We start from the raw sequence: 14,825 nt of genomic DNA on the forward strand, positions 1-14,825 counted from the left end.
TGGGTGTGACTAATGATGGTAGGCGTGATACTGACCTGGAAGTTGCTGATGGGGTTGGGGGTGGGCAGCCAGGTGGAGCGAGGGTTCTCCTGGGAGCGGAACGGCCCGTTGAAGGCGCGCGTGATGGCGCTCAGGTTGAAGGCGCACACAGCCGATGCCGCGATGCTGTTGCTGGGTATCAAACACAGGACAGGTCAGGACAGGAAAGGGCTGGCCAAGAACGAGATCGGGGAGGACAGGATGGGAGTGAAAAATGGGAGATATGAATTGGGGAGGAAATGATGGGACAGTTGTGAAAATGGGAGATAATATGGATGGGACAGGACATGGTAGGGCAGAAGACAAGCAGGCCGGGACAGGAAATGACGAGCGGGGGCAAGGGTTATGGCTGGGTCAGAACAGGACGGAGTGGGAGATGTGACTGGATGGGACAGGAAATTATGAGAGGGAAAAAAATGGTTGGGACAGGACAAGGCAGGATAGGATAGGCCAGGAAAACATAGGATGTTGCTGAAAGGACACGTCGGGGCAGGACAGTAAAGGCCATCGGATGACGAGATAGGATGACAGTAAAGGACAGGACAGGACGGGAGAGAAAATGGTAGCTATGGATTGGGGAGGACAGGACAGCAGGGAAAATTGTGAGATGATCCGGATGGAACAGGACAGGGTGGAAGAGGGCAGGATAAGAGTAGACAATGGAAGTTGTTATGGGACAGGGTGGGGAGCATTCTGATGCCAACTGGAGACGTTTCAGGTCGGACTGGCTGACTCCAAAGTAAACGTGCGCTACAGATGATTAAATATGGATTAGACAGGGCAGCACAAGTCACGGGTGGTGCAGGAAAACAGTCGCTGTTATTCCAGAAGTCAACATTGTGCTTGGCGTGTTCATCCATGTCATCATGATGCTGTCCTTTTCGTGAACCTGTCCACACGACACGAGCGCGCCTCGTTTGGCCCGCTGGCTGAGCTTCACTATCAGCTCCGCGCAGTCAATAGGAACACAATTAAAGTCGCACTAGGAGAGCAGGTGTCACATAAGAGTGAGAGAGGAGCTAATGACTTCCTTCCCTTTACCCGCGCTCAATTTTTCTTTTGTTTATTGCTGGGCTCGCCCACACGCTTGTCCGTCACCCGCCAAGCCCGCATGAGGCAGCAGTCAACAGCTGGCGGGTAACACGTACGAGCAAATTGGTAGACTTTGTGCGTCTTTTCGTGCATGGCTTTTTTTTTTTTTTTTTTTTTTGTGGCTCTACTCATGATTGACATGTCTGCTAAATTCACGTTGCTTGGCAAAACTGGCTTCGGGGGCTGAAATTTCAAAACACTTGAAGGACATTTGATAATGACTAAAACAACCCAACGGCCAATTTAAAGCAAAATGGCAGACTTCCGGCGTATTTTTTTGAGCATGGCTTCTTGTGATTTTTTGGGGGGGGCGGGGTCTACCCATGAAGGATAGGTCCACCAAATCTAATGTTGCTCAATGAAACTGGCTTTGGGGGCTTTATTTTCAAACATTGAAGCCCCCCTAGAAATGACCAAAATGATCCTACACTGGCCAATATGAAGCAAAATGGTCGACTTCCTGTGTACTTTGGTGCATGGCTTATCGGTACTTTTTTTTGTTGTTGGTCTACTCATGATAAGACATGCCTACCAAATTTTATGTTGCTGAGTGACAATGTCTTTGCACGTCCCTCTGAAAATTAGTATGGCCACATCGAGGCAAAACGGCAGTGTTTTTGGGGCGTGGTTTCTTGAGCCTTTTTTTTGTAGGTCTACTCATGTTAGATATGTCTACCAAAATTCACGTGTTCATAACTGAAACTGGATTTGGTTGGCTGAATTTTCACAACATTTTAACCCTTTCATGCAAAGTGGTCAGTACAGTTTAAAAGTTGCTTTCGCCTATATTGATTCAACGAAAAAATATCTTTATATTTTAAATAACACTAAATCATAATTAATGCATGAAAGGGTTAAAATATTTGTAAAAATTTTGATTAATTAATATAGGCGAAAGCAACTTTTAAATAGCTGTCCAGCTGCATGAAAGGGTTAAAGTTCATCGTAAATGACCTCACAAGGGTCTATTTGAAGAAAAATGTTGGACTTCCTGTTGGCCAAAACTTCTCGAGACAGACTTTTTTTTGTAGGTCTATTCGTGACAGACATGGCAACCAAATTTCATGTAGCTAAGTGAAAATGGCAGCGGGCTGAATTCCAACAAATCAATGAGCTGCGTTATTAGACGGATGTGTTTTATGGTGAGCCATCAAAGTTGACTGCCATGTTCCGCCCGCGCTCAATCACCAAATGTCTAATTCTTCTCAACCTAGCGTTGCCCATCTGTCCGGTGTACGTGATCGGGGGGGAAAAAAAAAAAAAAAAAATCTAGCTTGTCTTTGAAAGACGGCTGGAAATGGCTAAAATGACCCTGAATTGCCCGCTAGGAAACAAAATGTCAGACTTCCCGTGTCCAACCTCATTTTTGAAACAGCCATAAACACATTGAGGCCACGTTTCAGCACAGTGACGTCCAGTGTGGCAGGGGACGGAGGGGGAAAAAAAAAAAAAAAAAAAAAAAAAGGCCTCACTCAGCACCGCTGGTGAGTTATATCCATATTTTCACACTGCACAACAATGTGAGCTTTTATTCATGAGTCAGCAAACACCTGCACAAAAACAAAGCAACGCTACGTAAAGCCCGTCGACAGTGTCGAGCTACTCTGAGATGTTGTTGTATTTGCTGCCGGAGATCATAAATAAGTGGTAAGAACCTTGCGCTTCCTCGCCGCGAGTCACATGATTGCACTTGATGACTTTGGAAGGTGGATTTATTCATCCAGACATCACTAATCAATCAGCGGAGGTGATTCAGCGATGTGATTGCCGGGCGGGGCGCATGCACAACGGCAACATCCGCCCGCAGGCGACCACGTATTTCGGTCCGTCTGATACGTCGGGGATTGTTTTGATTTGCGAAAGGCTGATATGTGCTAGCCTTGGCACTCAAACCGACGTAAAAATGAGGTACATTAAAAAAAAACAAAAAAAAAACGACGCTCCCGAGTTTGTTGCGGATGACATCGGAGACACAAATCATGCTTCGAATTTGGTTGCGATCTTGAGCCTAAAATTGCCGCTTCAAAGCCAAATGGCAGACTTCATGTGTCTTTGTGTGTTTTTTTGGGGGGGGCTACTCATAATATCGACCCAATTTTACGCTTCTGAACGAAACTGGCTTTGGTGGCTGAATTTTCAAAAAAATCAAAGGAAAACCTGGAAATGGCCAAAATGATCTGAAAATGGCCACTTCAAGAATCAAAGACAGAATTCTAAAATCTTTTCATGCATGGCTACCTGAGACAAAACTTGTTGGTATTACTCATTCACGATGGACACGTCTACCAAATTACATAATGTTAAAGCAGCACTGGGCAGGAAATCGACCTGAATAATTTTTTTTTTTTACATCTCTTTTGATGAAACATTGACTTACAACTAGTTGAATGGGACTTTTGTCATGCCCGGGGGGGGGGGGGGTCTGTATCGTTTTTACTGGCACTAAGCAACTTTGAGGAGGATGGGAGCAACCCTGAATTGATTTACGGCAGACTCACTTCCTCCTTTCGCTATAAGGACGGAAGTCGATTCGAACGTCTACGCGCTATTGCTGGTGTCATGGCAGAGGCCCCAAAACAAACAAAAAACAAAAAGTATTGTTTGAACAAAATTAGATTCATTACCTCATCGCTATTCATCTTTCACACAGCCACTGGAAATCGAAATGTAATTCAGTCCAACTTGCAGGCCAGCGAGAGCTCAGGATTTCACTACACGCTGGCGCGCGTGGGAAACGTGGTTGTCTTTTGTCAAAACATTACCACTTTTGTCCACATGGTGGCGCCATAATCAACAAAAACTGACATATGACACAGTGTTGCATTTTTTTGTAGCTTTTCATGATAAACAGACCAACCAAATTTGCAAAGTCAAAATGCTTCAAGGGCAAAATTTTCCCAAAAGGACGCCCAGAAAGTACCAAAATGACCCTAAAATGGCTGCTTCAAAGCAACATGGCAGACTTCCTGTGTCTTTCCAGGACTTCTTGACGTTTCTTGGGTAGCTCTACTCATAATAGACACACCTACCAAATTTCATGTTGCCACAGTAGTCGTCTTGGCTGGTCCACTCCGAGATGAGAGCGTGTTGAGTGGAAAGTACATCCAAGTGAGTCACAAAAGATAAGGAGGCTCATAATTAGTAAGTAATGGCGGCTTAGCTGCCATCCAATTAATTAAAAGGCGGCCGTGGCGCTCTCCGGCGTCTCCGCTAAAGCCGTCACATTACTTTCGACAGGCCTCCTTCCGCAGGTACTAATTATTTTCATTATCAATCCATCACTTTAAGGAGGAGATGAAATGGCGCGGAGGAGAAAGAAGTCATCTCCCGCTTTTGTTGTCCTTTGGTCCGTCACGCGGCCGTGATGCAATCGTGCACTTTTTTGGCTTGAAAACGACATATCCAAGTGAGTACTCAACAGTGGCCACATCCATCTTGCGTGAGAGAAATTCGGCACGGTTGCAACGTCCCAGTCTCAGTACGCCCCGACGGTCTTGAGGGACAACAATGCGCTAGTCGTAACAAAACAAAACAAAACCAAAAAAAAGCCAGATGGAAACGATTTGGACTGTTGTTGGCGAAACAACATGTGGAGATGTTGAGCGTTCGCGTCGCATGCGCAACGGGAACATCTGCCAGTCGGCTCACGGGAGACCCGACATACGGAGGCGGGGCGGCTTTTTTACGCTTGCAAGACAAATTCCCGTCATTGTGGAACAAACCATTACTGATGCTGCGGCGTAATCTAATGAGGAGCTTGTGTCATGAGTCATTAGTTAGTGTAAGGAAGGCGAGTAATAACAAGCGCCATCAGTACCAGGAAGAGAGCACTCAAAGGAAATTACTTACTGGAAACGCAGCAGGTGTTCACGATTGGAAAGGAGTAACACCCCCAAGGCGCACCCCCAAAAAAAACAACAACAAAAAAAACCACCTTTTTGCCTCCTATCGATTCACGTTGCTTAGACAAGCTACTGCTGGTTCTCGATGCGTCTTGAGTGACAAAAAAAAAAAAGAAAAAAAAGACAACGCTCTTCTGTGGCGAACTGTTCGCGGGGTGTTTTGCTTTCAGGTGCGCTTGTAGCAAAGCAACCTATAAAAAGCTGCTCCCAAGTGCGGTCGTTCAGTCAGTCGCAACCGTGAATAAGGTGCTTGATGTGATGCGTTCGGTTGCTGTCGTTAACGTGACCGCGCCGGGGCGCTGTCCGACAAAAAGACGCACGGGATGTGATGCGCTCAGGCACAGTTGTTACGCAAGATGTTCTCTAGATAAGCTGTTCTCTAATTAATATGTTGTAAGCACACTCGTAACATAAACTGATGTGATTTGTTTGTTGGCAGTCGTACAAAATATATCCGGTAAATGTGATGCATTCGCGTGAAGCCGTCAACCACATTTCCCACGCGCCCTATTTCTACACCCGGTGGCTCTGTGAAAGATGGTTTGATTTTGGTGTGCCAGGGTTGCTCCCATCCTCCTCAAAGTTGCTTGGTGGCAGTAAAAACGATACAGACTGTCCCAGGGCATGACAAAAGTCCCATTCAACTAATTGTAAGTCAATGTTTCATCAAAAGAGTTGTGAAACAATTTTATGAAGGTCGAATTCTTGCCCAGTGCTGCTTTAAAAAAAAAAAAAAGACTTCTGAATCCAATGTGTTCATGCTTAAAGACATGTTATGATGTGTTCAATGTGCAGCAGCTGTGGTAGGGCATTGCGGTACTTGTAGCTAAGAAGACATGGAGCGATTGGAACATCAATCTGCTTGGAGATGGTCTTATAACCTTTAACTTGATTGTCTATCATTTTCTTTCTAATCTCACGAGACAACTCCCTCCTTTGCTTCCTCTGGTCCATGTTAAGTGTTGTACACGCCATGTCACCAAACAGCACAGTGACTATTTGTCAGCCTTGAAATAGGCCGACTGACTGACATACATAATCGGAGCTACCTGTGATGCTAATTAGAGGACACACCTTGGTTGAACACGCCATATGGTCGAATAATCTTAATTACATTTTTTCTTTATCGTCATTCGTGCCCAGGCCTGTTTCATGAGTTTGTTTTTTGAAAAAGAATTTTGTTGAACCAATATTCCAAATCAATGCCAGATTTTTACGATTACGTTGGTCGGATTCAAGTCATTCCTATGACCACAGTAGGTTTGTCTTTCATCAGGCAGCAATTACCAAGCGTTTGGTCATTGTGTTATTTTTGTTGTCACTCACACATTGGTGGTGAAGATGGCGTAGATGAGGTCCTGCTCGGGCAGGTGGAAGGTGCTCTGCAGCTGGTTGTAGTAGAAGGGGATCTCGCCCGAGCGCGAGCAGTTGAGGCGGGCCTTCATGAAGGTGGTCCACGTGTCCTCCAGCAGGAAGCGGCCGCCGATGTCGTTCTTGCACACGCGCGCCACCCGCGAGTACACCGTCTTGCCGCAGTCGTGCTCCACCGCGTTCTCCCGCAGGAAGAACAAGGTGAACAGGCCCATGTCGTACGCAGAGATGAAGTGCGGCTCTGCCCGGAGAAAAGGAGGGAAAGGAAAGGAGGGTCATAACGGCTGGGGGAAAAAAATAAATAAATAAATAAAAAATCTGAAAATGTGTTCAGAAGAGGGTTATAATAGTTTGGAATTTTTCATTATAGTTCATTTTTATTTCATTTAGAATTCAGTCAGTTTTGATTCGTTTTCAAAGTCCTTATATTTTTTTTTTTGTTGAAAATTCTTCATTTAGTGTTTATTAGTTTTAGTATTAGTTTTAGTTTTTTAAACACAGGATATTTCTTATGTGCAAGATTTAAGAAAAAAATTGATGGCTGGATGGATAGAAAGATTAAAAGCCCCAAATTAACTGCCAAAAAATGCATTTTCACTATAATTAGTAACATAAAACATAGTTAGCAATTTTTAAAAAACGATATTTCATATTTATTGAAACGATATTTCCATTTGCGATTTTTTTTTTTCAATTCTAGTTTTAGTAATTTTCGATCATTTTTGTTTCGGCACAGTTGAAAAACTGTTACGTTTGGTGCAGTTGTAAAAAAGGCATTCTAAATAGTACAGCTGTTTAAAAGAAAAAACTTGAGGAATGGTGCCTTATTGCACACTCATAAAAATCACACTTAAATTTGGTCAATGTTAGGCGCAGTTGTTAAAAACATGCTCTCAAAGTGTGATGCGTTCAAGTGTAGTTGTGAAAAAAAAAGAGTTCTCTGGATGTGATGCATTGTAAAAAAACAAGCTCTAGATGTAATCAATTCAGCCATGGTTGTAAAAAAAAAAAAAAAAAAACGTTCTAAGCGGTGCAGTCGTAAAAAGAAAAAACAACAACTACGGTATAGAGATGGTGCATTCATGCGTAACTGTAAAAAAAAAGACATTTATGTTAGGGAGATGTCATAAAAAAGGCTTTCTAGATATGATGCATTCGGGTAAAGTCGTAAAAAAGATGCTCTCCAAACGGGAGGCTTTCACTGTAGACGTTATGCATCCGAAGACCAATCTAGATACAATGCGTTCAGGAGCGGTCGTAAAAAGAAACGCTCTATATGCAATGTGATCAGTTGGGCGCAGTTATGAGTTATGAATCGTTTAGGCACACTCATAAAAATTAAATGACATTTACATTTGGCCAGCGTCGTAAAAAAAAGATGTGATGCATTCAGGCACGGTCGTAAGGAAAGAGTTTCTTGAAAAGTGACATGTCGAGGTGCATAAAGGAGCTCTAGACGTGATGCATTCAAGAACAGTCAAAACAAAAAAACAACGACACTCTAGAGGTGATGCATTCGGGAGCGGTTAAAAAAATAGACACCCTAGTAGTGGTGTGTTCAAGGGTTTGGGCTATTCTTGAGATTTTGGGTGCTGTCATAAGGAGAAAAAGGCGTTCTCTAGATGGGATGTATTCAGGTGCAGTTGTAAAAAAGATGTTGTCTAGATGTGATGCGTTCAGACACTGTGGTAAAAAAATGACACACTCCGATGCGATGTATTCAGCGTTTGTCTAGGCATGATGCATTGAGGTGGTGTTGTAAAAAATACATTCCCAAACGTTTGGATACATAAAGACGTGAGGCATTTAGGTGCAGTGGTAGAAAAAACAAAAAACACATCAAAAAAACACCAAAAAAAAAAAACATGAGTACTGGGTGTGTTTGTGCGTGGTCGTAAAAGGCGAAGAAAGGAGAGCGGCGATATTTGCAACATTCATCTTCCCCCCCCCTTTGGGTCCTGCAGCAGTGATGCATTCAGGTGCAGTGGGCTTTCCCGCCGGTGACCCCACACCCGGGCTATTATTGCGTGTATTAAAAGTGCCAAAGGTGTAAACGAGAGAAGATGAAAAATGGCAGGTGATAAACGGGCGCGATGTTTTGATGGCAAATCCATGCAGCGCCTTGTGTTTAACCCAACGCGTGTGTGGTGCTTTACGGACACCGACACCTGATTCACGGCCAATCACAGTGGATGACGCACGGTGGAAAAGTGGTGAGCAGTGCCGCTTTGCAGAAACAAGGTTCGGGTTTGGATCTATTGTCATGTCATCCATGAAGACAAAATGATTTGATGCTTACAAAAACACATTAAATAGCATAACTGAAGACTGAGTGTCTTTGGTGTTAACAAAAAGACATTTGTCTCATTGAAAACGCACGTCTTTGATTTTTTTTTTTTTTTTACAAAAACCTACATTAGTACATTAGGAAGATTAAGTTAAACAATGATGTTTACATTAACACACAATATTGTGACTGAATACTAGTGTCTTTGATGTTTCAACGGCTAATTTGTCTTGTGATTTTTTTCAAAAACACGTACGTCAGGGTCCTTTGAAGACCCAATTGTGTTTGATGTTTACAAAAACACGTTCATCAAATTAAAGACTGAATTGTCCTCGAAATGTCCAAAATACGTTTGTTAGGTTCACTGAAAAGTTTCCGTTGTCATATTCTCAAAAACACATTAGGTTAAATAAAAACACATAGTCTGGCATTTACAAAGATGAACAAGGGTCATTGAAGACTAAATGGTCTGTTATTTGAAGACTGCATTTTATTTGATGTTTACAAAGGCACATACGATGAGTTAATTGAAGACTAAATTGTCTTTGATGTTTCCATTAGGGTCAGTAAGGACGATATTAGTCTTTGATGTTTTGTCCAGCGCGTATGTTAATTTTAGACCAAAACCTTGTTACATTCATTGATGACTTTAGATTCTTTGATGACTACATATGTGTCTTTGATACCTACAACACGTCAGATTAAGTGATGATTTAAATGTCTTTGACGTGTACAAAAACTACAGTGGTGTCATTGACGACCAAACGCTCTGAACTTTACAAACTACATAAGGTTCATTGATGTCTTTAATGTTTAATAAAATAGGCACATTAGTGGCTGTCTTTGGCAATCCCGGACAGGAAAATCCCAAAGTCACAACACATTGAAGAAATATTTCTCAGTGTCTATGAAACATGAATGGAAAGTTCCTTGATGACTAAATCCTCTTTGATGTTTACAAAAACATTCAGTTCTTCCTTTTGAGCATTTGGCCTAGATGTTCACTCAACCGTCAATTGTCGTCAATGTCAGTGGAAGAAAAGAATGCATAAATGCATGATCTCACGCTGATCTTTTACAAACACAAACAGAATCATTAGCTTCATCAAAGACCGTTAATTGTCTTCACTCGACTAATTGAGTCTTCAGACTGCAGTCGATCGAGTGAAACAGAAATTTCCGCAGTGTCCTGAAAGGTGAGCACAATTTACTCTGTGCTAAAATGACATTTGAAAACCCGCGAGGACGTTAATCCCCCGGGAATCGCTGTCCTCTGCTCATTTGCATACCCCGCCTCCATTTCGCCACAGGTGACATTCAAAGGAAGCCATCACCTTTTCCATTTTTTTTTTTTTTTTTTTTCTTTCAGTCAACTTTTTCTTTTCGTCCGGGCGGCAAGCTGCTGGTGTGAAGAAATAATGAGCAGAGAAAAGATTCGACGGTGTTTGCTTGCATTAGTTGGAAGCGATATCGCCGCCTAGCATCTCGCGTAAACACAGAGGAGTCATAAAGTGTAATTTTCGCAAATGCACCATCATCCATAAAGCGGGATAGGGGAGAGCGGCGACGGGGACGTCGTAAACAACGAGGCGGAGGAGGTGACGGTGGTGGGCTCCCGTTTTGTGGACGTGATGGATGCGGCTCTGGGTAACTTAAGTGACTTTCGGGGATTTGGTAGCAATCAGACAAAATCTCTACAAGTAGTTTGTCTTTGTCGGATGCCTGGAAGTGACCAAAAGGACCTTAAAGTGGTTGCTTCAAAGCTAGATGGCAAACTTCCTGTGTTTTTGGGGCCATGACTTCTTGAGACTTTTTTTGTGGGTCTACTCATGATAGACTTGAAGACAAAATTTCATGCCACTAATGAAACTGAATTTGGGGGATGATTTTAAATTGGCAGATTCAAAGCACAATGTCAGACTTGCCATGCTTTTCTTCTTGAGACATTTTTGTGGCTCTACTCACGACAGACAAGACGACCAAATGTCATGTTGCGAAGTGAAACTGGCGTTGGGGCGTGAATATTCAAAGGTTGACTTGAAATGATACACTGAAGATAAAATGGCTGCTTCAAACCAAAATGTCTTTTAAGGCATAGCTTCTTGAGACTTTTTTGTGGGTCTAGTTATGATAGACAAGCTGACCAAGTTTCATGTTGCTGAATGAAACTAGGTTCCGGGCCTAATTTTTTTTTTTTTTTTAAATCTAAAGAAACCCTTGAAATGATCAAAATGAACCTAAAATGGCTGCTTCAAACAAAAACGGCCAACTCCCTGTGTCTTTTAACGCACAGCTTCTTGAGACTTTTTTTTTTTTACCAAAACTCATATTGCTAAATCAGACTGACGTCAAGGGGTTAATTTCCCTCCCAAAAATATTGTTGAGTTATTAGTTTTGTCTTTTATGGCGAGTCATCAAATCTTACTGCCATGTTCCACCCTCACGCAGTGATTAAAACTTAAATCCTTCACAATTTATCTAATCCTTATCTCCTTGTCTAGTATACGTGCTTCAAATTTCTGACCCCCCAAAAAATCGAGGAGTGCTTCATCTTTGAAGGACCGCTGGAAATTACGACAACAACAACAAAAAAATCACCCAGAAATGGCACCTTCACACTGCAACAACATTTTTTGTGGGTCTACTAATTTGATTATGCCAAGGAAAACTGGCTTTAGGGGCTAAATTAAAAACAACAACAACAAAAAAAACACATTGAATGAGTGGTTCCTGTGTCGAGTAGTTATCACTTTGTGCGATTCCAACATGACGTGAGAGAGTTGGTCAGCACCTGGCTGACGACCAATCCCGCGAGGGAACAGATTGATTGGATCCAGCCCCCACCTTTATCCCCCCCCAACCCCCCCGCTTGGCGCCATCTGAACCAGTGCGGCGGCTTAACACTGGAAATGAGATTTTCATTCTCACCTTCCGATCCAGTGGAAAGGCAATTCTGTAACACTGACAGCCTGTGTGTGTGTGTGTGTGTGTGTGTGTGTGTGTGTGTGAGTGCGTGCGCGCGCGCGAGCGTGTGTTTGAGCGTAGTGAGGTGTGCGCGTATGGCCTTGTCTACACATAGCCTGGCTAATTTAACAACCCAATACTTAACGTTAACATAACGTTTGCGTGTGATGCACTGTGTGTGCAGGTGTAGTCAGGTGTGTATGCTGCCAGCCCCCCCCCCCCCCCGGCCGTGAAGGATAACGACAATGCTCACTGATCGTCAGTCCGCGCTCCCTCGCCGAACATCCCGACACGTCTCCGGCGGTTCGCGCTTCCTCACTCTCATCTCCGCTTCCCTCCTCGTCCCCGCAACAAATGATTCTTACTTGTCGGCTCAACTTTCAACGCGCCCCAACACAAACAGAGACGACCGATACGATCGGGCGGCAAAAGCAATCGGGTTTACCGTTGAGCCACTTGGAGTTGTACTGCGCCGTGCGCAGCGGCGGCATCCCCCCCAGGCTGCGGTAGATGACGGGGTCGCGTCCGGAGAAGTCGATGACGGTGGCGGCGTAGAGTTCCCCGCGCTCCGTCAACACGGCCGTGGAGTTGTGGCGAGGGTCGTACGGGCAGCGGGCCACGCCGTTCACGCGCTCCAACACCTTGCTCACGTTGCCCACCTGCAACGGCGGAGTGGCCGAGGCGCCACGATGAATCCAATTCAAACGGAAATCACAACGTAGCAGAATGGAATTGATGGGATGGAATGCGTCAAAGGAATATTTTTGGGCAGCGCAATGCTATTGATGTAAAGAAGGCGTCAAGTGATTTTGGTTGGTAGCGAGAAATCCTTTGGGAAAAATTCTTATGAGCTGTCTTGTCATTAATACGTGGATCGGTGCAAACAAGTTTTGTTGTAATCGGATTTTCGACTGACTTTATCCCACACTTGTTTAGTATGATTTTGTGACGTTTTCTTATTGAACGCTTAATGTGCTGCACGTCGTAGTGTTTACTAAGTTCATTTAGTGTTTGTGAAAAAATACATTTGAAGAGGATTTGGGAAAAATGATTGCCTCTTAAATTGCAATTGCAATAATTGACGCAAGCAAGGCTAGCTGTTTTTCAAAAAGTACGGAATACGTACGTATGTAACATTACACTACACAAAAAGTGAATGACAATATTTTTGTCAACTTTTTCACACAAAAGTTTTTTTTTTTTCTGGCAATATTGCTTAAAAAGAGAAAAATATAATTTTACAGGGGTACCTTGACTGATTTTGTAAAATGACATATCCCCCTCCCCCAAAATGTCAACTTTATTGCTACAATTTGAACTTTTTTAATCAAAAATAAGATTTTATTTTTTGACTGTCACAGTTACAGATGATTTTTCATTTTTTATTAATTACGACTTTAATTTCAGAATTACGACTTTATTATGACAAGTCTGTGACTTTCTAGTATGAAAAAAAAAAAAAAAAAAAGAGTGAAACTACCAGGTGCGTGTTTCTTATTGTCATGGGAGTTTTCTACAAAGTTGTTGCCGAGTACCTCTCTGGTGGTGCAGAGTGGCTGGAAGGCATTGGTGCCGCAAGTCATCACTTGGCTCTTGTTCACCAGCAGCACTCGGATGTAGTTCTGACACTCTACCTGCACAAAAAAGGCGACACGACACAAACGCTACGTACTCATTGTGTCTTTTATCATCGACTCGAAAGTTTCCTGAGCACGATGAAATCCTTCAAATCCGTTTGGAGGATTTTTATCAATTTTCTTTGCATGTGACTTGCATTTAATCAAAGAAAATTTGTTTTGATGAGACGTTTTGGGGTTACCTGGAAATCTCGGGGGGCCCGAGGCCATTGCCTGTTTGTCTCATGGTAAATCTCCCAGTGTGTGTGTGTGTTTGTGTGTGTAAATGATGTCATTTGTAGTCCTTTGTGCTACGACAAAGACGAGACATGATGCCAGGCAGCTACTTTCACCGAGGGATTGATTGGGCGCCTTTGTACATGGGTCTGTGTGTGCGTGTGAGAACAAGGCTGCAATCAGTGCAAAACTAGTCGAAATCAGACGAGCTAATAGTGGTGGCGATGATGAGAGAAAGTTGATTTTCCAGAGAATTACACCGTAGCTGTTGACATCAACAGCTCCTCTTTTTGTTCGGGGTCTTTGATGTAAAAAATATGATTCCAAGACAGGGTCGGTAGTCTAGTCAGCTTTAGGGTTTCGAGCGAGGCTCGGGGTTTCAAAGACACGGCTTTCGAACAAGGGTTTAAAACTCGGGTGAGGCTTTTAAGTGAAGATTTCAAGACCACGCTCGGGTTACAAATTAGGATTTGCCACGGCGCTTTGTAGCGAGCAGAAGGATTCCGAAGAAAAACGGGCAGCGATTGGTTATTTTCACAATTGTGAAGTGCTCGGTGCATTACCGTTTCCGTTGCAGGAAAAACAACCCCACCTGACCTCAAAAGGTGACTGGAAGTTTTTCACCTTACCTCCGTCTTGCCTTTGCTCTGACAGGACCTCCTGGTCTCGTCATCGGGCGCCCATTCCGTCGCCTAGGAAACCAGAGGGGAGAGAAGAGGGTCAGATGCCGACGGCCAATCAGACAGCACAATCGCAGACGCTCTTCAACGACAGCGCTGGCTGGTCGATTGATCAACATTTGCATTAGTGTGTCAATCTTGTCCAATCAGGCAGCCCACCAGAAATATGACACGACAAAGACAACAGCACTTGAACCCGATTGAGCACAAAGCTGGATTAGCATTAGCGTTAGCATCACAATTGTTGACAAAGGATTATGAGTGGGAAGGTTTTTCTTTTTTTTGTTGAGAATTTGCTGAGCGTAAGCTGCTTCTTAAAGTGGGTTGTTCCGCTGAGTGGAACTGGATACCTCATTTACAAAGCAACAGACAGACTGCCTGACAAACTAACCAACTACTGAAGCAGCCAATTAACTAACTAGCCAAATAACCAACCACCTAACTCAAAAACTAACAGGCTAACTAACTAACCGACCACATAACTGTCTGACAAACTAACCAACCAACCATGTGATTAACCATCCACCTAACTAACAGGAACCAACTGGCGAACTAAACTAAAACAACCAGCAAACAAATGAAACGTATGACACACAAACAAACTCGTTTACAAACTGGCTAACCGACAACAGCACCT

At 43.3% G+C, this 14,825-nt stretch overlaps 1 protein-coding gene across 3 annotated transcripts in view; it reads right to left on the minus strand.

The window, feature by feature from the left end:
• sema5ba (sema domain, seven thrombospondin repeats (type 1 and type 1-like), transmembrane domain (TM) and short cytoplasmic domain, (semaphorin) 5Ba) overlaps positions 1 to 14,825 on the minus strand; it is an 84,513-nt gene that overhangs the window by 22,716 nt on the left and 46,972 nt on the right. For all 3 annotated transcript variants that reach the window (XM_086051411.1, XM_086051410.1, XM_086051412.1), the window contains exons 5-9: positions 14,138 to 14,200; positions 13,191 to 13,289; positions 12,101 to 12,314; positions 6,360 to 6,645; positions 36 to 171 (exon numbers count right to left, since the gene is read on the minus strand). In XM_086051411.1, coding sequence (XP_085907537.1) covers positions 36 to 171; positions 6,360 to 6,645; positions 12,101 to 12,314; positions 13,191 to 13,289; positions 14,138 to 14,200 — 798 coding nt within the window. The remainder of the gene's footprint in view (positions 1 to 35; positions 172 to 6,359; positions 6,646 to 12,100; positions 12,315 to 13,190; positions 13,290 to 14,137; positions 14,201 to 14,825) is intronic.

This window comes from Filicampus tigris, chromosome 14, assembly GCF_054856515.1.
Source record: "Filicampus tigris isolate MCC_2025a chromosome 14, RoL_Ftig_1.0, whole genome shotgun sequence".
Classification (NCBI taxonomy): domain Eukaryota; kingdom Metazoa; phylum Chordata; class Actinopteri; order Syngnathiformes; family Syngnathidae; genus Filicampus; species Filicampus tigris.